This window comes from Cetorhinus maximus, chromosome 8 (assembly GCF_964194155.1).
Source record: "Cetorhinus maximus chromosome 8, sCetMax3.hap1.1, whole genome shotgun sequence".
Taxonomy (NCBI): domain Eukaryota; kingdom Metazoa; phylum Chordata; class Chondrichthyes; order Lamniformes; family Cetorhinidae; genus Cetorhinus; species Cetorhinus maximus.
In genome coordinates, this window is record NC_135886.1 from 104,485,671 (window position 1) to 104,510,622 (window position 24,952).

Sequence of the window (24,952 nt, forward strand, 5' to 3'; positions counted from 1 at the left end):
TTTCAAATGGCACTTGCTCAGCAATAGCCTGTTCACTGATGCCCAGTTTGGGTTCCACCAGGGCCACTCAGCTCCTGACCTCGTTACAGCCTTAGTTCAAACATGGACAAAATAGCTGAACTCCCGAGGTGCAGTGAGAGTGACTGCCCTTGACACCAAGGCAGTATTTGACCGAATGTGGCATCAAGCAGCCCTAGCAAAACTGCAGTCAATGGGAATCAGGGGGAAAACTCTCCACTGGTTGGAGTCATACCTAGCACAAAGGAAGATGGTTGTGGTTGTTGGAGGTCAGTCATCTCAGCTCCAGGGCATCGCTGCAGGAGTTTCTCAAGGTAGTGTCCTGGGCCCAACCATCTTCAGCTGCTTCATCAATGACCTTGCTTCCTTCATAAGGTCAGAAGTGGGGATGTTTGCTGATGATTGCACAATGTTCAGCACCATTCGTGACTCCTCAGATACTGAAGCAGTCCATGTCCAAATACAGCATGACCTGGACAATATCCAGGGTTGGGCTGACAAGTGGCAAGAAACATTTGTGCTGCACAAATGTCGGGCAATGACCATTTCCAACAAGAAAGAATCCAACCATCGTCCCTTGACATTCAATGGCATCACCATCACTGAATCCTTCCACTATCAACATCCTGGGGGGTTACCATTGACCAGAAACTGAACTGGGCTAGCCATATAAATACTATGGCTACAAGAGCAGGTCAGAGGCTAGGAATCATGTGGTGAGTAACCCACCTCCTGGCTCCCCAAAGCCTGTCTACCATCTGCAAGGCACACGTCAGGATTGTGATGGAATACTCTTCGCTTGCCTGGATAAGTGCTGTTGCAACAACACTTAAGAACTTGACACCATCCAGGGCAAAGCAGCCCGCTTGATTGACACCCCATCCACAAACATTCACTCCCTCCACCACCAACGAACAGTAGCAACAGTGTGTACCATCTGAAAGGTGCACTGCAAGAATTCACCAAGGCTCCTTAGACAGCACCTTCCAAACCCACGACCACTACCACCTAGAAGGACAAGGGCAGCAGATAGGTGGGAACACCACCACCTGGAGGTTCCCCTCCAAGTAACTCACCATCCTGGCATGGAAACATATCGCTGTTCCTTCACTGTGGCTGGGTCAAAATCCTGGAACTCCCTTCCTAACAGTACTGTAGGTGTATCTACACCACATGGACTGCAGCAGTTCAAGAAGGCACCTCACCACCACCTTCTTGAGGTCAATTAGGGACGGGCAATAAATGCTGGCCCAGCCAGCGAAGCCCACATCCCCTGAATAAATCAAGTCTTGGAGCTGCACAGACCCAGGAGGTAAATGTAGAGTAAAGGATTAACTCTAATGATAGCTACTGAGTATATGCCTAAGAAGCTATGTCACAGCAATGTCACTCACTGAGAGGAGATGAATGTAATGCATCTCAGAGAGTAGCTCCAGCTATGTCTTGATCGTATTTAATCTTTCTAAATAGCTAACATATAAATAAATGTTTTTGAACAAAAGACCATTGCCTCCAGCAAGATCTCTTCTAGAGGAAGAAGCCAAAAAATTCTGAGATCAACTCATAATAACAGATGGTGGCAGCAGTAACTACACCCACAGAGGAACAGTAGAAAATGGCGGGAAAAGCTTCAAGCGAATCCCAGCAACAGTGCAGAGCAGCAGGTGAACGACTTGAGGCCAAACCAACAACCACACTGGGGACGACCAAATAACAAGTGCAGCGCAGCAACTGGCAAGCTGCACAGGAAAAGACAACCTCGAATCAGGGTGAGAAATGACCACTACTTTGCCCCTACCAGGATCATTTCAAAATATAGAGAGCCCCAGGCAGGCTGAGCCATGACAAAATTGGCGAAGATGTTTTAACCGGTGCCATAATGCCTCAGGTCTTGCGAGTAAAGAGAACAAAGATCAAGTTAGCACCTTGTTATACACTTTTGGGAACTTGGCAGATAACATTCTGGCCAGACGGGGTGAATAAAGAGACAGCCTCCTCCGAGGATGTCATTGGAGCTTTTGACTCATACTTCAGTCTTAGTAAAAATATTATCATTGAGAGGGTTTTTCATATTATCATAGTTTAATCAGTGCAGTCAAAAACGGGGTGAAAAGATTGACTCATTCATCAATGAATTGCACCACCTCGCTGAAAATTGTATGATTGGAACACTAAAAGATGACCTGATGAGTGATAAAATAGTCGTTGGCATTTTAGATGAGAATCTCTCTGACTTCTTAAAATCTCGGGCAGGTTTAATTTAAGCAAAGCTGTACAACTGGCCCGACAAGTCAAAGAGCAGAGGCAGAATGAGGCTTTTGTCAGCGATCTGAAGGGAATTTCCCAAGAACAGTCTGATGAAGTCATTCAATTTATGGGTTGTAAAATTATAGCACAGCAGCAGCCAGGGAAATGCCCTGAGAAGGCGCCAACCACCATTTCACAATGTCCCCGTTAATGTGGGTAGAAGGTCCACCAGTAGGAAGAATGCCCCACCTGAATTGCTTGTCCAAATTGCAGTGCCATGGCTGTGGCAAGTTCAGCCATTTTAAAGTGGTCTGCCATTCCAGGAAATCTATATTTACCAGACAGAAGGAGAAATCTGCTGAAGGAGCCTTCATTCAAGAAATTCAAGACCTTGACAACCCGGAAAGCACCTTCCTCAGAGAAATAAAGGAAAATAAATGGCATTATTGGAGTGCTGACTGACATAAATAGGCCTCCGGCTGAATTCAAGCTTGACATAGGAGCTGTTGTCTCAGTGTTATCTGGCAGAGTTTCATGGCTGAATAAATCACACTGTAACTGTCCTCTATTCAACTCCAAGGTCAGGGAGGATCAAGCTAAGTGTTCAAGGCCAGCTAGGTGTGACTTAAAATACAAGATAGACAAATTTCTGAAACAATGTACATTATCAAGAATGCTCTTTGTTGAGCAGAAAAGCCTGCATAGCTCTGAGCCTGTTGATGCAAAAGCACAAGATAATGAGTGAAGGAGGCAATTCCACAGAATTTTTGAAGGCTTGGGTAAGCTGAAGACTGTGTATCACATTACACCCAAAGCAGACGCTAAACCCATTTGTCTATTCATGCCACGGAAGGTCCCACACCCACTTCTGAACAATGTCAGGAGTGAGATAGAGCTGATGCTACAAGAAGGGGTCATTTCACCAGTCACTGCACCAACCAGGTGGTGCCCTCGTATGGTGCCAGTCCCAAAGCCTAATGGCTCCATTCGTATCTGCGTTGATCTTACACACCTCACAAGGCACTGGAAAGAAAAATGCATCCAAAGGCATTGGTAGATGATAACTTGGCCAAACTTGCAACAAGGACAATCTTCACCAAACCTGATGCCAACAGTGGATTCTGGCAGTTACCATTGGATCAGGAGTCCAAACTCAGCTACTTTTATTCCGCCCTTGTGACGGTACTGCTTTAGCTTTCTGCCATTTGGCATCACGTCAGTCCCTGAAATATTCCAATGGACGATATCCAATATAGTGCAGGGCATTGATGGCATACATGGACAACATCTTGACCCATTGGTTGACGGAACAGGAACACAATAAATGGGTCAGGGAAGTGTTAATCATGTTGCAAGGGGCTGGCTTGACACTTAATGACAAATATGAGTTTTCCAGGTCCACGATAAAGATTATATAAGCAACAGAAATTTCTGCAGACCCACAGAAAACAAAGGCAACAAAGGAATTTTCACCACCTAGAAATATAACAGAATTCCAAATGTTTATGGGTATGGTCAACCAACTAGGTAAATTACTGCTTCACTTAGCCCAGATAAATGAACCCCTCAGACATATTTTATGACAGGACCAGGCGTGGTGCTGGACTGAGTGTGAGCAGCAGCAATTCGAACAAATCAGAATGATGCTAACATCCTCAGAGGCCTGAATCCACTCAGACCCGGAACTTTCCACGATTGTGGCAGCTGATGAATCTGCAGTGGAGCTGGCAGCAGTGCTATACCAGGTCCAAAGTGATGGCAAGAGAAGACCTGTTTACCACCCATCCAGATCATTAAACCAGACTGAACACCTCTATGCTGTAGCTGAAAAAAAAGCCCTCAGAGCGATTTGGGCATGTGAGAAATTCTCCGATTATGTACTGGGCCTAAGACCAATCATAAGCCATTAGTAACCTTGTTGAACACTTGTAATATGGATTATTTAGATGCCTCAATGTTGAGATCTTGAGACTTGTATATTTAAATATGAATGCTTTATTGTTAACTTTTAATTATTTACAGATCCCAGGTTATTGTCTTGCATGGTGCTGTTACCTCCATGCAGGCAGCTTCCAGAGTATCCGTTTTAGACTGTTCTCTCAGTCCATTACCATGTGATTCTATACATTATACAGTAGACAGTGCCATTCTCCAGCCGCATATTAATCCTTGTTCTGCCGTGCACCTTTACATTGCATTGATATGTAGGCACATACAACATCATACAACATCATACAACATTGTCCTTTCTTTTCCAAAGAAAACTTTCCTCCTTTCCAATGGAGTATAAGAAGTGTTACTTGCTATCCTTGCTCCCTCATCAAGTCTCTCACTTTATAAATTCAGAATCCTTGAGGCTTGACAGTTCTTCCACATCTCAATCTGTCACATTTGGAGGAATGGTAGTAATACTCTATGGGCTGAATTTTCCCCCTATCGGGGGGGAAGTTAATGGGTGGGTATGCACAGGCACGCTTCTGATCGGTGCCCCCGATCGGAGGCATGGTGCCATTTTACGTGGGCAGGCCAATTAAGGCCCGCCCAGTGTGATGTCTGCACAGAAGCGCTGTGCGTTCCCTGTGCGAGCAGGGGGGATTCCCAAAATCGAGAGTGTGCTCTTTTGCGCATGCGCACGAAAGAGCGCACTCATCTCCCTGAGGCTACGTGCTGCCTCAGGGAGATCGGCTCAAAATGTACAAAATCTAAAAATAGAAAAATAACATTTCCCTGACATGTCCCCTCACAATGTCACATGAGTTGGGACATGTCCATAATTGTCACAAAAACTGTATTAAAATATTTTAAACCATACATGAAACCTTATCCTGCCCGTGGATGAGGTTTCATGCTTTTTCTAGTTCGCGCCAAGGCTCCTGGTCTGCCCTCCAACCTTCAGGTTGGATGGGCAGGTCCTTTAATTACATAATTGACTCTGTCAATGGCCCCAATTGGCCATTGACAGGTCGGCGGGCGCACAACTGTTTTCGCTGCGCTTCCACCTTCCTGAAAATTTAAATGGGGCGCGGTGACGTCGGGAGTGCCCCCCGATATCACCGTGCGTCATTTTATGCGCCAGCGAGCAGGCCCCACTCTTGCTCGCCGACGCGTAAAATCCTGCCCTATGTTTCTGGTACTTGGCTATCTCCATTTGATTCACTGTTTGTGCTCCTTTGAGTTGCGTTTCTCTTTATTAACAACTCCTCTGCTTTTTTCAGGCACTGTGGGTTTGTCTCGCTCCTTCTGAGGGGAATGTGCATTCTGTTCATTTCTAGAGTGGACTTGAGTTTCCTTTTCCCGTGGTGTCCGCCATGTTGTTGCTGGATGTATATGTTTCACAAAATAAACCTTCATTTCCACTTGTTTCACATTCTCAGCCAAACACTTGCTTGCTGTTTTATTTTCAAACCATTTTGCAAGCTGATGAATCTTATCATTCAGCTCAGCTTCTTCTCCTAGTTCCTTGTGCTTCAGTGTCAGATTTACATTTTCCAATCTTAGTGCTGTCTTATCTTTCTTTTTCTGCAGTATAATGTTTTCCTTGTGCTTCATTTTGTTTTACTGTTGGCCAGATCTGTCTCCGACAAAGTCTTAACTCATCTCAGTTCTGTAATTGTGCAATTCATTGCTTCATTATCCTCTTGCAGCTTGGAAAGTTCAACGGCTTTTCCTTTGAATGCCTCTTCTTTTCCATTCAACAGCTTCTTCAGTTCTTCAGTCTGTTTCTTGTACCTTTCAGCTTCCTCCTGGAATATAGAACATGGCTGCCAACTGGTTCTTCAGTATGATGTTAAATTAATTTTCCTTCTCTTTGTAATTTTTCAAAAGAATACATTTTGACCTAAGGGGCTCTTGTAACATGTAAAGGTCTTTCAACAAGTTTTCCTTTTCTTTGCAAAGCTCACTTGCTTCATCTTGAGCTTTCCTGTAATTCAGCACAGTCACCTCAAGTTTCTTCTGCTGTCCTTGCGGTCTGCTGTTGAAGACAGTCTTCATTTCTTCATGTTGCTGAATGGTCATGCATTCCTTTTGCATTTGATCTTGAAGGACAATAAATTGTTCTTTAACTGTTCATTTTCTTGTTGACCTCTTGCCAACTCACTCTGGTCTTCAGTGCATGGTTTCGTTGCTACTGCTAATTCCAACACAGCTTTTTCTGAAGTTATATTCAGCATTCTCTGTAGCTCCTAATGTCTTTCCGTGGTTACATATTGATTCTTCAAAGACTCTTTCAGTGACACAATTTTTGGGTGGCTTTTCTGCCTGCTGTTTTCCTGACTGTACATTTGTTTTCCCAACTCCTGCTTTGGCTTCCCAACTGTGGTGCCTCCTCCTGGTGCCTTTGTGTTGTCTCTGAAATTTGTTTGTTCAGATCTCGAACAGCTTGATTCCTTGCAGACTTTAGTTTACCATATGTTTTTTCAGAGGATATATACTCAACTTGAATATTGTGCTTCAAATCTTACAGTTTAGCTCTGATGTGAACATATTCCTGTAGAAAGGTTTAATTTACTTCTTGCATGTTTTGTTTATGATTTACCTCATATTCTGGGGTCTTCTGTTGCCCTCCCTTTGGGGTCTTTTGTTGCCTTCTCTCTCTCTCTGGAGTGATTTGGTGTCCTCCCTCTGTGCTCTCTGCTTACACTCCCTCTGGGGTATTTTATTATCTTCTCTGAGGTCTTTTGTTGCCCTTGGCACTCTATTGGGAACTGCTCTCTCTCTCTGGGGGCTCTTGATGCCCTTGACAGAGTTGTCCTTACTCTGGTGTCTCTTCCAATTTTCTGTTCATGGCTATTTTCTTTTCTTGTAGTTATAGCTTTAAATTGTGTTGCCTCTTTAAGACAGTATGTGCAGTAGCCATTTGTTTTTACTTAGGCTGCCTCTGCAGCTGCCGATTTATCCTTCTGTGATTTTCCCATGCTTTTTTCGTTTTTGGTGGCCTCTCCGGTGATCGTGAACTTTGTTTTTTTTTTCAAACAAAATACTGCAGCATTTCTTTTTTGGGTGATTCTGTCTTCATTTCTTTTTATTTTCAACCCTGCAGGCCCTGTGAACTTTGCATTTTGGGTGTTGCGGCATGTGCTTTTTTTTTAAAACTTAAAGCTACAGTGCTTCTTTCTCTTTGCCCCGATTGCCTTTTTGTTAAATAAAGCCTTCAGAGCAGCAGTGATTCTCTTTTAAAACTTGGCAGGGACTTTTCTCTTTTTTTTTTTACATACTCTGAAATTTTTCCTCTTTACTCTGCCAGCCTTTCCTACAGATTTGTTCTTTTTTAAAATTGTTGTTTTTTACTTGCAGCTCTCTTTCAGCTGTCATTTGGATGCTGAGTTCTTGGGACCACTACCTATTCTAAAATGTAAGTACAGCTACTTTTTTGCATTTTTGCTCACCATCTCATGAACTGTGCCACTCAGGTTCTTGCAATTTTCTGTAATGGACTCCCACTCACTTCCAAGTCTGCAGTGAAGCTTCTTCAATTGTTTCTTCAAGTTTTCTTCTTAGATGCGTGTCTCTCTCTAGTTAGTCTTCAGTTGATTTTAGCTTCTCATACCTTGGCATGCTGTTCTGGGTTCATGCATTTAGCTGCCACCTTTCATATCTCCATGAATCACCACGTGAGATTATAGTACTATCTCTGATGTGTTATCTTTTAGGAACTCCTACCACTGACAACCATTTTATACTATGTTGATAGCACTGATATCCCACCGCTGCTACCGTGTTGTAATATGGGTTCTTCAGATATCTCAATGATGAGATCTTGAGACTTGTATGTTTAAACATGAACCATCTACTGTTAACCTATTAACTATTTAACTATTTACAGATCCCAGGTTACTGTCTTGCATGGTCTTACTACCTCCATGCAGGCTGGTTCCAGTGTGTTCTTTCTAGACTGTTCTCTCAGTCTATTAGCATGTGACTCTATACATCATACCATGGGTCCCACATTATTACAATGGCATGCAGGCACATACAACACCATACAAAAGACACAAAAGAAATTGCAGAGATGCCACCCAGGATTCAGTGATTCCGACTTTGGTTCATGTGATACCACAATACTATGCAGCATGTACAGGGTAAATATCAAACTACGGCCAATACACTGTCCAGGATACCCGCCACTTATGCAGTACAGGAAGAAAAAACCTTCATAGTAGAAGTTGAAGAGTTCACAGCCTTGACTACCAAATACTTGCCAGCACAGACTAGAAGTTGCATGAAATTCATGCAGCCCAAAAGCAAGATAAAGGGTGAATCCAGATTTACATGTACTGCCTGGACAGATGACCGCATTACATTCCAAACAACCCTGTCTTGAGGCATTATCCAAACAGTGTCACCACTTCAGCATTGTAGACGATCTCCTTGTGACGCAAGAGTGCTGGTAACATGGGGCAGAATTTTCTGGCTGACATGCGGGTGGTGGAGCCCACACGTCAGCGTTTAAAATGTCACGTGCTGATGTCGCGCAAGCGTCCTGATGTCAGCGCGCGGCACCGTGATATTTCGGTCGGCAGGTGCGCACAGCAGTGGGACGCGTGCCTACCATTAATTAAAGGCCTCGTTAAGGCCCTTAACTCGCCAATTGTCGAGGATTTTGAGGGGCCCGTGCGAACTTCGGGTTGGCGCACGGGCCCAATGGGCAGGCGGGTAGGAGATTTTTAAATAAAACTCACGCACTGGTGGGATATGTGGACTCAGAGGGATTGTTCATGTTTTCCACGAAGTTTTAATTGCAGAAAGTGTTTTAAAGTTGCCTGTGTGATTGTTAGCAGTTCTCATTGATTTCCAAGAGCTTTTTGTGTACTTTGAAACCAGTCTGCAGATAGTAATCTTTCTCAGGCCTGCAGCTTTCCGAAGGCCTCCATTTAGCCTGGGGTTATGGGTTCTGACATCTCCACTGGAGGCAGCTCCTCTGAGGAGGAAGGGAGGGATAGAATAAGGAGGAGGCCAGGAGTGGACAAGCAACCTCCAGGGGAGCCACCGTTGGGAGGCCAGGTGCAGGCACAAGGGGTGCAGGGTCAAGAGGTTGTCCAAGGTGGAAGAGGCCGCAGAAGACGCCACTATCCTGCTGCCAGGGTATACAGGCAGAGAAGCAGCTACCTCAATATGACTGAGCTGCAGTGCCGAAGGAGGCTCCGACTCTCAAGGGAGACAGCCAACTATATCTGCCAGATGATTGGCCCTGAGATATCTCCCAACTGTGTGGGTGGACACCCCATGCCAGCGACTCTGAAGCTCACAGTTGCCCTTCACTTCTGTGGCTGTGGCTCCTTCCAGAGCTCGGTGTGTGACCTTTGTGGTGTCTCCCAATCAGCTGTCCACACTTGTGTCAAGCAGGTTACAGACGCTCTGTTCAGACGGGTATTGACCTTCATCCACTTCCGCTGCATCCAGGCAGGTCATGCACAGCGAGCCAGAGGCTTCGTGGCCATTGCTGGCTTCCCCCGCATCCAGGGTGCAATAGACTGTACACATGTGGCCATCAAGGTGCCAGCAGGTGAGCCTGGTGCCTTCGTCAATAGGAAGGGCTTCCACTCCATGAACGTGCAGATAGTGTGTGATCACAGGATGCAGATTTTACGAGTCTGTGCAAGGTACCCAGGCAGTTCTCATGGTGCCTACCTCCTCAGAAACTCCCAGGTGCCAGAGCTCTTCAGTGCTCTGGCTCGGCTGGATGGTTGGCTGCTGGGTGACAAGGGCTATCCCCTCTGAAGGTGGCTCATGACGCCTCTCCGCCATCCAAGAACAGAAGCTGAGCAGCGGTACAATAGGAGCCAGGGCACCACAAGAGCTGTGGTGGAGAGAGCCATTGGTCTTCTCAAGATGCACTTCCGTTGCCTGGACCGCTCAGCGGGTGCACTCCAGTGCCCCCCAGATCGTGTCTCTCTGATAGTGGTAGGATGCTGCACTCTGCACAATCTTGCGCTGGAAAGGGGGGATGCAGTTGACAATGAAGACCTTGACGCCCTGGGTGAGGCTGCACATGATGAATCCAGCAGTGCCTCAGAGGATGAGGAAGCACAGGGCGATGATGAGGGGCAGCACGCCGACCCGCTACTACACCAAGGAGGCAGGGACACCTGGGACAATTTAATCCAACGAACCTTCAGCTAGCTCCACACAAATGGATCAGCAGGACCAGCATTGCCTGGCGCTTCCACACATGGCACTCAGGTGCTACATCTTCCACCTTATCAGCTGCAACTAAGGGCTTAGAACAGAAACACCAATGTCCACTCAAACACACATGATATGTCTGTGAAAAAGACAAATGCAGCACAAAGGAAACACCCTCAGCCACGGTCAGAAAAGTGGACTTTATTATGTCCAAAATATAACAGAAACGTCTCCATTGCAAACATAAGTATATTTTTCCATATTCTAAGGCCAACACAAAATCACCAGTGACATACCCGTTGAGTGCCGAACATGCCTTATACTTTTGTTTGTGGGTGCTACGTCTAGCTGCCGCCCCATCGGTCGAAGTGGCTTGTGAGACAGCCTGCTTACTCTGCTGTCCTGTTGGCCTTGATGACCTTGGCAGCCGTCCTCTGGCCTGTGGAGCCTGTGATGGTCCCACGTGGGAAGGAGTGGCCAGTTCCAGAACTAGCACCTCCTCAGCTGTTGCAGCCTCAGTGGAAGCAACGTTGACTGGCAGAGGGGCGGAGGAGCTGCTGCCCTCATCTGGAGCGCCCTGAGAGGAACTCGCAGCAACAACAGGCAGCTGCTGTGCCAACGTGAGGTCCCATTGAACCTCCCTGCTCACCACAGATGGATGGGCACCGAGCGCCGACGCTTGGTGCCCACAACATCTCCCACATTGGGAATGACCACCCGTGGCCAGTACCGCTGTGAGGGCTTGCAGGTCAGAGCGTAACCCAATCAGAAGATTCTCCATCCGATCGAACCTCCTCTCCATCAGGGTGGCCAATCTCTCTGTGGAGGAAGCGTAAAGCTCTGCCCTGAGGTTCATGCCTTCACGTGTACTCTGCCTGGACTCCTCCATCACAGAGACCAACTGAAGCACACCCTCACGCAACCCTGCCAGATGGAAACGTGATTTCTGCCATTTGTCCTGCAGGTGCTGCATTGGCGAGAACTCCAGAGGCACGTCATTAGTGCTGGACTCAGCATGTGCCTCGTCCCCTGCAGCCCTCCAGCTGCTGGCGCCATTGGTACTCTCTGTCCCGACCATCTCCTCCAGTGATTGTGAAGTGCCCTCTCCACTGTGACCCGGGACACTAGCCAACGGTAAAGTCACCACCTAGGTGTTTGTGTGTGCGCTGGTGCCTGGCTGGCTGAAATGATGTGCCGCAAGTTGCATGTCTTGGGCCTCAGGTGTGGAGTGGGGGCTGCGGTGTCTCTGGGAGCGGCCATGTGGTGGTGATGCTGAAATTAACAACAAGGACAGTGCATCAGTTAGTGTACAGTCGGTTAAACCTTTCATCCCTTTCCCCCACCAAGCCTCAGAAGCTGCTCACCCTTCAAGACCCTAAGGAGACGAACATTAGTGGGGTGGAAAAGAGTCAAGAGACACGCAAACTGACAGGCTGGTCAGATGGCCTCAGGAATGCCACATGGCATGTTATGTGCCATTGGAGTGGGGAGAGTGCAGAGGTACCTGACCTGGATGCATGCTGGCCTGGATAGTTGCGGTGCTGAGGAAACATCACAAACACTGGCGACATTTGCCGTGGATCACAGGAGATTGACAGGTCACATTATTGACCTTCATACCGTTATGAGGGGCATGGACCGGGTGGGCAGAAGGCAACATTTCCCCTTGGCGCAGGGATGAGTAATGTGGTGGCATTTATTTAAGTTGAGTGCCATGAGGTTCACAGCTGAGATGCTGAGGACCTTTTGGACAGAGTAATGTGGGGCGCACTGGCTGAAAGGGTGGTGGAGGGTTCCAACCCCCCTGAGATGCAATAAGGCTTTGGCTGTGCAGCAGAGCAACAGGATTCTCACCTACCTCAGAAGGAGCTCTGCACTCACTCATTCAGGAGGACTGGTGAAACCACCAAAGAGACTTTCCTTTTAAAAAGAAGAGTCTTTGGGGGTAGTGTAGGCGAATGTGAAAATAATAATATTGGGATTGTTTGGGGTTTGAATTGCAACAATACTACATGCCTTATCTGGCTTGCTGTAGTCTTATGACCTCTGCCATGAGAGTAGCTCCTGGAGTTGTCATCTTACATCAGTTCAATAAAGACTTCAGACTGGAAAACCATGCAATCATTGAACTCGAAACATGGTGTCAGGATGTGGAGATAAAATAGAGTTTTGAAATCCTGGAATAGCTGCAGAAAACTCACAACTCAGAAAGACACACAGAAATGTTCAAATATGCTAAAAGCTGCTGAGAAAGGACAAGGAAAAGCAAACATATACCGAAGGGCAGGCTGCAAGTAAAATACTGGGTGAGTGAACATGGCAGTAAACTTTCCACTCTCAGCTCCCATCGAAATGATAGGTAATGTGTGGAACAACTGGCAGTTTTTTCCACTTGCAACGGCAAAACTACCAGCTAGCAATAAATTTAATTAACAAGCCAAAATGGATATGAGCAGCCATGCTTTTAACACTGCTGGAGAGGCACTGCTACAAATTTTATACCACCCTAAATCTTACCGATGAACAAAGGAAACAGACAACACAGATTTTGAATGCATTGAATGAACATATTGAACCCCAAGTGAACATTACATATGAACGTTCTGTATTCAGTGTTAGAGCTCTAGGTGTAATCGTGTCAATTGAACAGTATGTGACTGCAGTAACACAGCTTGCAGAATCATGTGATCTCAGGCAGCTAAAAAATGGTTTGATTAAAGATCGAATAGTTTTAGGCTTACGAGACCCCTCAATGAGAGACAGTCCACTGAAAGAGTAGAAAACATTGTTGTCTTTGAACTCAAAACAAGGATAAAGACTCAGGGGGTGGAGGAGATGAAGAAGAAAGGGTTAACTCTAATGATAGCTCCTTATGCACATTCTCAGAAGCTATGCCACAGTGATGTCACTCAATGAGAGGAGAGGAGTGTGGAGCATCTCAGAGTAGCTCCAGCTATGTCTTGGTCTTATTTAATCTTTTTAAATAATTAGCATATAAATAATTTTTTTTGAACAGAAGACCATTGCCTCCAGCAAGATCTCGTCCAGAGGAAGCAGACAGCGAATCCTGAGATAAACCCAAAATAATGGAGTGAAAAGCTTTAATCCTACCTCCTAGGCAACTAAAAGCATGACTGTTGATAATGGAGCAATTATGTTTGGGAATGCACAAGATGTCAGAAGTTGAGGAGCACACATATCTCGGGTGGTTATGGGGATTGGAGGAGATTATAGAGATAGGGAAAGACAAGGCCATTGTAATAAACTTGGAGTGCAGGGCAGGTTTCTTGTAAGAAACAGTAAACTTTACAAAAATTATTGGCAGCTGGGCTGTCTGTTGTCTGTAAGATACAAGGACGGAGGTGATGCCTTTCACCTGTAATGCCTCTCCAGTATATGTTTTTAACTGAGCTATAGTTTGCTCCAAACTCAATACCTTTGCTGAGGTATTTAAATATGTGTTCTCCCACCACTGTGGTCGATGCACCCGTGTCAACCTCCATGACTAGAGGCTTCCCATTTACTTGAAGGGTAACAGTGATTGGTTCAGTTTTCCTGGCCTTCTGATTGTGTAGGGAATAGACATCAGGATCAGCAGCTTCTGGTTCATTTACATGGTGCACTTCATTGAACTTGGCCTGCTGTCTGAATGGCTGAGTTAATTCTGCCCTGCATTGTTTTATAACATGCCCCTTTTTGTTACAGCAGTGGCATTCTGCATCTTTAAATCTGTAGGGGGAGAATTTTCTCCCCGTCAGGCGGGGCTGAGCGGGAGTGGGAGCGGGCGCGGGCAGGCATGCAGCCAATCGCCGCCCACAATCGGCTGGGCACCACCATTTTACATGGGAGGGCCAATTAAGGCCCGCCCAATGTGATGCGCACCCGGAAGCTCTGAGTGCTCCCTGTGTGGGCGGGGGGAGGAGGCTGAGTTGGGGCCTGCGCCCTTTCGCACACGTGCGCAAAAGACAGCAGAAATCTCCCTGAGGCACAGAGCTGCCTCGGGGGGATTAGTTTGATTACGAAAAATTTAAAGAAAGCAAAAAAAATATTCAGACATGTCCCCTCATGCGACAGTGTCACATGAGCTGGGGCATGTCAATGAATTTTAATAAAAAATTTTATTCAATTTATAAACACTTCATGAAACCTCATCCTGCCTGTGGATGAGGTTTCATGATAAATGCGAGGGCCGCCTGGCCTCTTCGCCTGCCCGCCAACCTTATGGTTGGACGAGCAGCCCCGACAACCAACTTAATTAGATTATTAACGGCCTTAATAGGGCTTTGAGAGTTTGGCGGATGTGCAGCTGACTCTGGTGCCTGCCCTCCAAACTGAAGATCTGAATGATCCACAGTGACGTCGAGAGGCATGCCCGATGTCACCGCGTGTCATTTTACGGGTCAGCGAGCGGGGCCTGCCCCCACACACCGACCACAAGATTCAGGCCTAGGTTTCGGGTACATGGTGTACATCACATCAGTAACACTTCAATTTCTGAATTACTAGTGAAATGCTTCCAGTATTTCCTTTTGTTTTTCTAGCGGTAGGGACCATTCGTGGTAGCCTCCCTGATCTTCGTGACAAGCCCAGCAGCAGGTTCCTGCCCTAACTGCAGAACGGCCTCATGTTGCACACTCTGCAAAGCCTGTGAGTCCCTCTCAGCACTCCCAATCGCTGGCGCTATCTCCATGGCGCACTTCAGATCAACATCAATTTCTGCAAGTAAACGTCGCTGAATGGTGTCATCTTGTATGCCGCAAACCATGTCATTTAGAGTATCACCGAAGTCACAGTACTCCATTTATTGTTTTAACTTCACGATGTACATTGTGGTCGGCTCACCAAGGGGCCTTACTCTAGAGTTGAACGTGAATCTTTGCACGATCACCGATGGTTTAGGCTGAAAATATGCCTTCACGAGGTCTACTAGCTCAGTGAAGATTCTTGAATTTGGCGTGTTTGGAGCCGTCAGTCTATGGATTAGGTTACATATTTTGCTCCCGCATACACTTGGAAGAATTGCCTTTTATTTCTCCTTCGCCGTTATTTTATTTACCACAGCGTAGAAACCTAGGCGCTGTATATACTGACTCCAGTCCTCAATGGATGAGTTGTATGGGTCAATTCTGCTGAAGAGAGGCACTGCTAGTAAGTATACCTTTCTTTCCTTCCCTTCAAAATCAAAATACTAACATTCAAGAGGCGAGGTGTAGCGTTGGAGCTATTTATCCTCGATGGCAATTGTAATAAACTTGGAGTGCAGGACAGATTACTTGTAAGAAATAATAAACTTTATTTACAGAGCTCTTGATGAAGCTACATGCATGTTCCAAGACCAAGACTAGGGAACTTCCACCCCTAAGATTACCTGTGCTTAGGGCTGATTTGTCTATACAGTCAGATGATCCCCTTCACAGTATGAAAGGTTTAACTTGAAATTACACAGCCATGGAGGGTTTTGAAATCGAGGGTGAGAAGTTGAGGACCGGAAATCAAATATAAATTGTATTATGAAATCCTCCAGTTATTGGAGTGACATTTCCCTGGAGTGTTAGTTTAATTGAGCTGTTAACTTAATTAAGTCAAACAGATTGATGCTCCATTAAAATTGCAAGCAGGGGACTGCCACAAAGAAATATACATTTGTCCACCAACTTCATTATATATTATAAACTTAATAATTTAAATGACTTCCTTTTACATATGTGGTTTGGGATTGCTTAAATGAAGCGATGTCATTCTTACCTAAACCTGCAAACTGAGTGTCAAGCCCCAGAGTGATCAGCATGAAGAAAAATAAAATGGACCAAAAAGGTGCCCATGGCAACTGTGCAAGAATCTCTGGGTAGGCAATGAAAACCAAACTGAAACCTAGATACAATTGAAATGATACAATTAATGGCATTCAGAAGAGACACACTGTAAACTAATGTTATTTACTTAAAATCCATTAATTTCTTTAGAATCCAGATTGTCAATGTTTGTCAAAATTTGTTAATGGTTCATTACATGAAAATTACAAATGATGCAGTAGGATGTATTTGCAATAGAAATCACTGAATTTATATTATGCACATAGGATACAGGCACAGAAACAGGCAATTCAACCTGCACCAGCCTTGTGCCGGCATTTATTTTCCTCTCAAGCCACCTCCCATCTTTCCTCATTTAAATCTATCATTGTAACCCTTGATTTCCTTCTCCCTCACAAAATTGTCTAACTTTCCCTTAAATGCATCTGCACTATCTGCTTCAACTTTTCCCTGTGGTAGTGAGTTCCACATTCTCACCACTCACTGGGTAACAAATTTTCTTCTGAATTCTTAGTGCCTATCTTCTACTGGTGGCCTCTAGTTATGTTCTTCTCCACAAGAGGAAACATTCTGTCTGTTGAACAAAACCTTTCATAATTATAAAAGTTCTATTAGGTCACCCTTTTATTCAGGAGAAATATACCCAGCCTTTCAATCCTATCCTGAGATATATACCCATACACTTCTGGCATCATCTTTTGAATCTTCTCTGCAACCTCTCCAGATCCTCTCTGTCCTCCCCTGTAATTACACAATTGGATTTATCTTACTGCTTGAATACAGTGATGACCACAGCATCCCTGCGATCCCCTGGCATACTCTGCTTTTCCCACATGAATGGTATGAGGCTGTGTAGCCGTTTCAGGAGTGTACCTCTGCCATGATTCAGGATTTCAGCAGGGATCCCATCTGCTCCAGAGGCATTATTGTTATTCAGCTGCTGAGTGGCTTTTTCAACTTTGCTCTGGCATGAGTAGTGCCGAGACTGAGTCAGGTGGGGCATTGAGAAATGGAGTTGAGGAAATTTAAGTTGAAGACAGGGTCTAGATTAACGACTTCTTCAGAATGTTCTCTACAGTGAACACTGACTGCCTCCCTGTCCTTGATGAGCTCCCCTCCATGCTTGGCTCCAAGCAGGATATTCCCCTGAGTGATTGGGTGAATGACTGTGTTGATAATGCTGAAGAAATTGTGCATGTCATTGGTGTCCACAAATTGTTGGATCTCCTGCACTCTTTCTACAGAGTAACATTTGAAGTAGGAGCAGGAGTAGGCCACTCGGCTCCTCAAGCCTGCTCTGCCATTCAATAAGATCATTTCTGATCTGATTGTAACCTCAACTTCACATTCCCACCTACCCCCACTAACCTTTCACCCTTTTGCTTATCAAGAATCTATCTAGCTCTGCCTTAAATATATTTAAAGACTCTGCTCCACTGCCTTTTGAAGAAGAGAGTTCCAAAGAATCACAACCTTCTGACAGGAAAAAGTTCTTCTCATTTCTATCTTAAATGAATGACCCCTTATTTTTAAACAGTTACCCCTAGTTCTAGATTCTCCCACAAAAGGAAACACTACCCACCATTTGTTATTTATGTTGTGCGTTTTATGCTGCACCATTGCCTTCAGATACCAATAGGGTTGCTGCTTTTCTCTTGAGGTAATTATAGGCTGTTTAATGTATTGATACTTGTTAATTATTCTAATATTGATCACAGCAGCATCTACAGATATAACTGGTGTTGCACAGAATGTTTACGCGGATCTTACTTTTCATATCAAAACCTTATACAAACAAAATGTACCATCCATAATTTACAATAATAGTGGCAATAATTGATACTATAACTAAATAAAAGCAACCTCTGATTTATTTAGAAATACTCAACATGCTCAAAGTGGTTCACATTATGAATACACTAAGTCCTGAATTAATTTGCATTCATAAAATGTTGAACATGGGCAATAATGTATTTATAATGTAAATAACTGACCCTTTATTGAATGTTATGATGTTAATTATTTCATGACGATTTAGCATGTTCACATGAGAGAACGAAGGTTGAACAAATGAGACTATCAACCTCCGGGCTTTGAATTCATTATTCATTGCTAATTTCTGCCAAGGATAATCCAAACTCCATTTTCATTGTGTGGTTCTTCAGAGCCTGAATATTAATTTCCACCAGAATTATTGCTGTGGATTCAAGTATTGATTATTGTGTCTGGGCACTGGAAAAGTTGTAATCTCAGGCTGATTCATTTCAGAGAGATAGTTAAAACTGTGTGACTCTGGTTAATATTATTACAAGTTCCAATTATTCCCATTGATGGATTATGATTAACTGGTCAGTTAGTGTATGGTTACTTTGTTTAGACTTTGGCAAGTTTATGTTAAACTCTTTCCAGTTCAAAAGTACTGGATTTTGCAACAGAATGAAAAGGTTGTTGATAGTTTATTCAGATCATACGTTAAATCATGACCCCATCTACCCTCTCAGGTGGATGTAAAAGATTCCATGGCCACTATTTCAAAGAAGAGGAATGAGTTATCGTTGGGGTTAGGGCCAAAATATATCCTTCAATCACAATGCAAGAACAGATTATCTGATCGTTATCATTTTACTGTTTGTGGAAACTTGCTGTGTGCAAATTGGCTGCCATGTTTCCTACATTACAATAGTGACCACATTTCAAAAATACTTTGTGGCTGCAAAGCACTTTGAAATGTCCTGTGGCTATGAAAGGTGCTATATAAACACACATCTTACTTTACTTTTATTTACTATCTCACAGTTAGGAAACATTATTGATATGCAAACTAGCCAACAAATTCAGTGGATGAAGAGGACATTAGGTGCTCATGATAAAGGGCCAGCAATAATCATGGGTGATTTCAATCTACATATAAATTGAAAAAATCAGATTTGCCGTAATAGCCTGGATGAGGCGTTTATGGAATGCTTTTGAGATAGTTTTTTTGGAGAAGCACGTTCTGGAACCAACGAGAGAGCAGGTTATATTAGACTTGGTATTGTGTAGTGTGACAGGATTAAGTAATGATGTCAGAGTAAAGGCACCCCTAGTTAGCAGAAACCACAATATGATTGAATTTTACACCCAGTTTTAAAGGGAAAAGAATGGGTCTAAGACTAGTATTTTAAACTTAAATAAGGGCAACTATGTGGGCATGAAAGCTGAGCTAGGTGAAGTGAACTGGGATAATAGGTTAGAGGATAGATCAATAGTGATGCAGTTGCAGACATTTAAGGGGATATTTCAGCATACTCAGAATAAGTATATTCCTCCTATAAAGAAAAATTCCAAGGGGAGGGCGCACCATCTGTGGTTAACCAAAGAAGTTAAAGAAAGCATCAAACTTAAGGAAAAGCATATATCTGCAAAGATGAGTGGCAAGTCAGATGATTGGCCAGAATATAAAGAATGGCAGAGAATAACTAAAAGGCTAATCAGGATAAAGAAATTAGCATGAGAAGAAGCTAGCTAGAAATGTAAAAACAGATAGCAAGAGCTTCTTCAAGTATTTAAAAGGAAAAGAGTAGGTAAAGTGAGTGTTGGTCCTCTGGAGAGTGAGAATGGGGCGTTAATAGTAGATAACAAGGAAATGGCAGATGAAATGAACTGTTGCTTCTGTCTTCACTACAGAGGGTACAAAAAACGTTATAGTAATAGCTATAAATCAGGAGGTGGAAGGGAGAGGGGAACTTTGTGAAATTAGAATCACTAGGGGAGCAGCTTTGATCAAATTGATGGAGCTGTGGCTGAAAAGCCTCTGGGTCCTGATGGAATTCATCCTAGGGTCTTAAAAGAAGTGGCTAATGAGGTAGTAGATGCATTGGCATTTATTTTTCAAAATTCTCCAGATTCTGGAAAGGTTCCATCAGACTGGAAAGTAGCTAATATAATCCGTCTATTCAAGAAGGGAGGGAGGCAGCTAACAGTTAGGCCAGTTAGCTTAACATCTGTTATGGGGAAGGTGTTAGAATCGATCGTTAAAGAGATTATAGCTGGGCACTGAGAGAAAGTCAAGGTAATCTGGAAGAGTCAGCATGGTTTTGTGAAAGGGAAATCATGTTTAACCAATTGAAGGAACAACATGCGCTGTGGATAAGGGGAACCTTAGACATGCTGTACTTGGATTTCAAGAAGGCATTTGATAAGGTGCCTCATCAAAGGTTACTGCAGAAAATAAATGCACATGGTGTAGGGGGTAACATGTTAGCATGGTAGAAGATTGGCTGGCTGGCAGAAAATGGAGAGTATGCCCGAATAGGTCTTTTTCTGATTGGCAGGTTGTGACGTGTGGAGTGCAGCAGGGATCTGTGCTGGGACTTCAACTTTTTACAATTGATATCAATGACTTAGATGAGGGAAGTCAAGGCATGGCAGCTAAGTTTGCAGATCACATAAAGGTAGGCAGGAAAATATGTTGTGTAGAGGACATAAGGAGATTGCAGCCAAATACAGACAGGTCGAGTGAGTGGACAAAAATCTGGCAGATGGATTATAATGTAGGAAAATGTGAAGTTGTTGACTTTAGCAGCAAGAATAAAAAAACAGAATATTACTTAAACGGAGAATGGCTGCACAATTCCGAGATGCAGAGGGATCTAGGTGTTCTAGTGCATGAGACACAAAAGTTATTATGCAGGTACAGCAAGTAATTAAGAAGGCTAATGGAATGCTATCCTTTATTATGACAGGAATTGAACGTAACAGTAAGGGTGTTATGTTTCAGTTATATAGGGCATTAGTGAGACCACATCTCAAATATTATGCACAATTTTTGTCTCCTTATTTACTGAAGGATGTTGGAGGCAGTTCAGAGGAGGATTATTAGATTGATACCTGGAATTAGTACATTGTCTTATGAGGAAATGTTAGACAGACTGGGCTTGCTTCCACTCTAGTTTAGAAGAATGAGGGGTGACTTGATTGAAGTATATAAGGCCCTGAGCAGTATTGACAAGGTGGAGGCGGAAAGGATGTTTCCTCTGGTGGATGAGTCCAGAACTAGGGGGAACTGTTTTAAAATCTGGGGTCGCCCTTTTAGGACAGAGACGAGGAGATTTTCTTTCACTCAGAGGGCTGTGCGACTTTGGAACTTTCTGCCTCAGAAGATGGTGGAGGCGGGGTCATTGAATATTTTTAAGGCAGAGGTAGATAGATTCTTGTTAGGCTAGGGAATCAAAGGTTATTGGGGTGGGGGTAGATGGGAATATGGAATTCAAAACACAAACAGATCAGCCATGATCTTAAACAAAAACAGAATTACCTGGAAAAACTCAGCAGGTCTGGCAGCATCGGTGGAGAAGAAAACAGTTGACATTTCGAGTCCTCATGACCCTTCGGCAGAACTGAAGTATAGTTAGGAGAGAGTTCAGTTCTTCAGTTCTGCCGAAGGGTCATGAGGACTCGAAACATCAACTGTTTTCTTCTCCACCGATGCTGCCAGACCTGCTGAGTTTTTCCAGGTAATTCTGTTTTTGTTTTGGATTTCCAGCATCTGCAGTAGCTTTTAGCTTTTTGTTTTTATCAGCCATGATCTTGTTGAATGGTGGAGGAGGCTCAAGGGGCCATCTGGCCTACTTCTGCTCCTGTTTTGTATGGTCATATGAAGAGGTGCAAATCTCTAGAATGTCCTTGTTGATTTATAGGATTCGGCCATTTGCTTTGCACAAACAGCACCTCATCCTTAGCTTCTCATTTATTTTTAAGAATTTGCTGGATTTGCATACAAACTGCTCAGTAGACATGCTGCAAAAAGTTAAGTCTGGCAATTAAGAGTATAACTATTTTTAACAATGTAATAACTCTTAATGTAAAGGCAATCAATATTTCAGTCCATAAAAGGAGCAATTTAATTGGTTCAATCTCACTTATGCACTTCATTAATTGTTGGAGATTATGAAAATGACAAATTTAAAATTTGAAATTATTTTCTTACTTTTCAATTTGGTCCCTTTTTTCTCCCTCATAGTCAAATCTACCTATTCATCTCTTTATTTCGTCTATACCTGATGTGATTAATTCAACCACTCTAATTTACCCTCCATCTTCATCATTCCTCTCTGAATCCTCAAATCTTATTGCCGGGATACATTATTGGTCCCCTCATTCATGAGCGTCCCAGATGTCCTGTTGTCCTCATTATCAGCTTACACTTTCAGTAAGGTATGGTGCAAACAGGTATGAGCTGAACACTCCATAAAGAAGTCTAACTAATGAGGCATGTGCCCAAATAATGTCCAGTCCAATGAGTTTGACTCTGTATTTACCTGACTGTGCAACATCTGAAACAGGCTTGTCTTGTACATGAGCCATGTGTCCCAGGATGGAGAAGATGACAAATCCAGCAAACACACTCGTAGCACAATTAACAACACAGATAATGATGCTATCCCTGAAACAGTTATTGTGGAATTTGTTGTAGGATGACAGTGTTATTAAACTGCCCCAACCCACAGAGAGAGAAAAGAAAATTTGTGTTGCAGCATCTTTCCAGACCTGGTAAATAGAAAGTTGAATTAATTAGCAGAGGGAAATTTTACACAAGTCAAACTAAGGGTGAAGGCCTTCTACAGCCCATTTTGGGCCAACATTTACCCATATATTGATGAGGCATTTCATCTGAAAATATCATTACAAAATCTGTTACAAGGTTTCAGAAAGGAGAGATCAAGTAGAAATTCTATTTCATCCCATTCCTAGTCACTCTATTTCATCCGCTTCCATCTATCTCTTCTCTTTCCATAACAGTACTTACCGTCCGTTCCATCCTTCTAATATCAAGGCTGTGATTTGCAGCCCCACTTCCGGCACAAGCAATTTTCATCAGCGTAGGATGGGAGTGGGGTGAGAGCCTGCATTCTGCTGTCCTAATGTTGCTGGCACCATCACAGTTGTGGGCATTTCACAACTTCCACAATTTTATTGGAGGTTAGTGGGTTTTGGCAGGCAATGTAAATAATACTGGCACAGAAGTGCCATGAACCATGGGTGAACCATGGTTTGGAGGCAGGAACCACACAAAACATCAATACAAAAGGTGTTTTCTACTTTACATGTCATTATGAACTGCTGCAGTCTAAGTTCTATATGTTACAACTACAATTAGTGATTATAGTGCTTTGATTTAAAAAGATGTGACCATTAAATAATGTCATTACTTCTGACAACTGACAAGCTGTTAGGAGAAAAAAAGTTATAAATTTGAAAAGTTTTGAGACGCATTCAAGTAGATTATCCACTTGATAAAGTATTATTCTGCATTAAAAAATTTTGAAAGGTTATCCCAGTTAGAAATCCTGATGTGTGTGTGAAATGCCCCCATTTCTTTTCACCAAAGTTCAGCTCAGTCATCTATTTGGCTGCTTCAAATCTTTGGCAGATGCCTGAGCTTCTGACTGTCTTCAAGGAGCTTCTGGAGAGGATAATGGCTTTCATGTGGCTATTCAGGTAATGTACATTTATTTTTACAGATTTATGAGATTTTGAAACACGTTCAAACGTTATTATGGGTCTCGTGAGTTTTGATTATAGTGGATACTGGGTGAGTGGGTTGTGGGGTTGAGGGGTGAAGTGGCTGAGGGTGTTAGTGAGGTATGGGGTTGAGGGCATATGGCACAGAGATGGGTGTATGAAGGTATGACGGAGAGTTGGAGGTTAAGGGGGAATGGGGTTGTGGAGATAAAAGGGCTTTGGGAATTGGCAGGGGATGAGGGGAGGAGTAGTGTTCATGGGGGTGAGGGGTAGGAATGTGAGTGTTCGGGGGCCTCATACTGATCTGCAGAACAAAGTTGAATGCTCTGTGAACAGATGTGGGCCTTTTAAACTGGCTGTCTCACATCAGCCTGCCTCCACGGGAAGAAGATCCCGCTGGCCAGGACTCACAGGTAGGAGACAGGATTGCAACACTGGGTAATTTTCCGATTCCTGATTCCCACTTCAAACATGAAAATCCAGCCTCATGACAATAAAAGCCATAAATTAACTAATTCAAGTGCATCACAAAGTTTTAGTTGAAACTTGGCAATACCCAAAATTAGTTTTCCCACTTTTGAAGAGGGCCCCAAAATCAACACTCAGATTTTAAACTGACTATCGTAGGCAGACAAAAAATAATTAAAGTGAAATATTAAACAATTCAAAGAAAAATTACATCTGAAATTCAGTCAATTATATTGTTGTTTTTACCTCAGCATCAGCCAGTTTGGAGAAGTCCGACTGGCTTCCAATGTAGAATTCAATTCCTTTATAGGCTCCCTCCAGGGTAACACCTCGGATCAGGAGTATGATCAGAACCACATAAGGGAATGTCGCAGTGAAATAAACCACCTGAACATGGAGAGTAGCTTGTTAGATTTTCCTGTATTGCTGGTACAACATTTACAGTGTTGAATCCAATTGAATGGCAAACTAAGGATTGTAATCAAAGCAGAGAATGAAACAGAAAATAATTGGAGGAGTAATCATTATATAAAAGGTATATTTAACACTGAGCTGCATAATGTAACTGAATTTAAATAGCACAATATTATGCCATCGGTGGCATACCTGCCTCCAGTCCACACATCCCTGTCCTGCCATAATTGTAAGGGCGACAGGATGGGTCGCCCATCCATGGCATTATTGAGGCAATTAAGTGGGCAAATGATGCCCAAATAAGGGCTGCATCCCGCTGCCACTCTGAAATAATGGGTGGCGGGAGAGGCCGGCACCCAACGTGT

The 24,952-nt window shown here is 43.7% G+C and overlaps 1 protein-coding gene across 2 annotated transcripts in view; it reads right to left on the minus strand.

Annotated features, from left to right (window-relative positions):
* LOC144683856 (sodium- and chloride-dependent neutral and basic amino acid transporter B(0+)-like) overlaps positions 1-24,952 on the minus strand; it is a 435,158-nt gene that overhangs the window by 21,811 nt on the left and 388,395 nt on the right. For both annotated transcript variants that reach the window (XM_078547362.1, XM_078547363.1), the window contains 3 exons: positions 24,420-24,560; positions 22,502-22,730; positions 16,135-16,260 (listed from right to left, as the gene is read on the minus strand). In XM_078547362.1, coding sequence (XP_078403488.1) covers positions 16,135-16,260; positions 22,502-22,730; positions 24,420-24,560 — 496 coding nt within the window. The remainder of the gene's footprint in view (positions 1-16,134; positions 16,261-22,501; positions 22,731-24,419; positions 24,561-24,952) is intronic.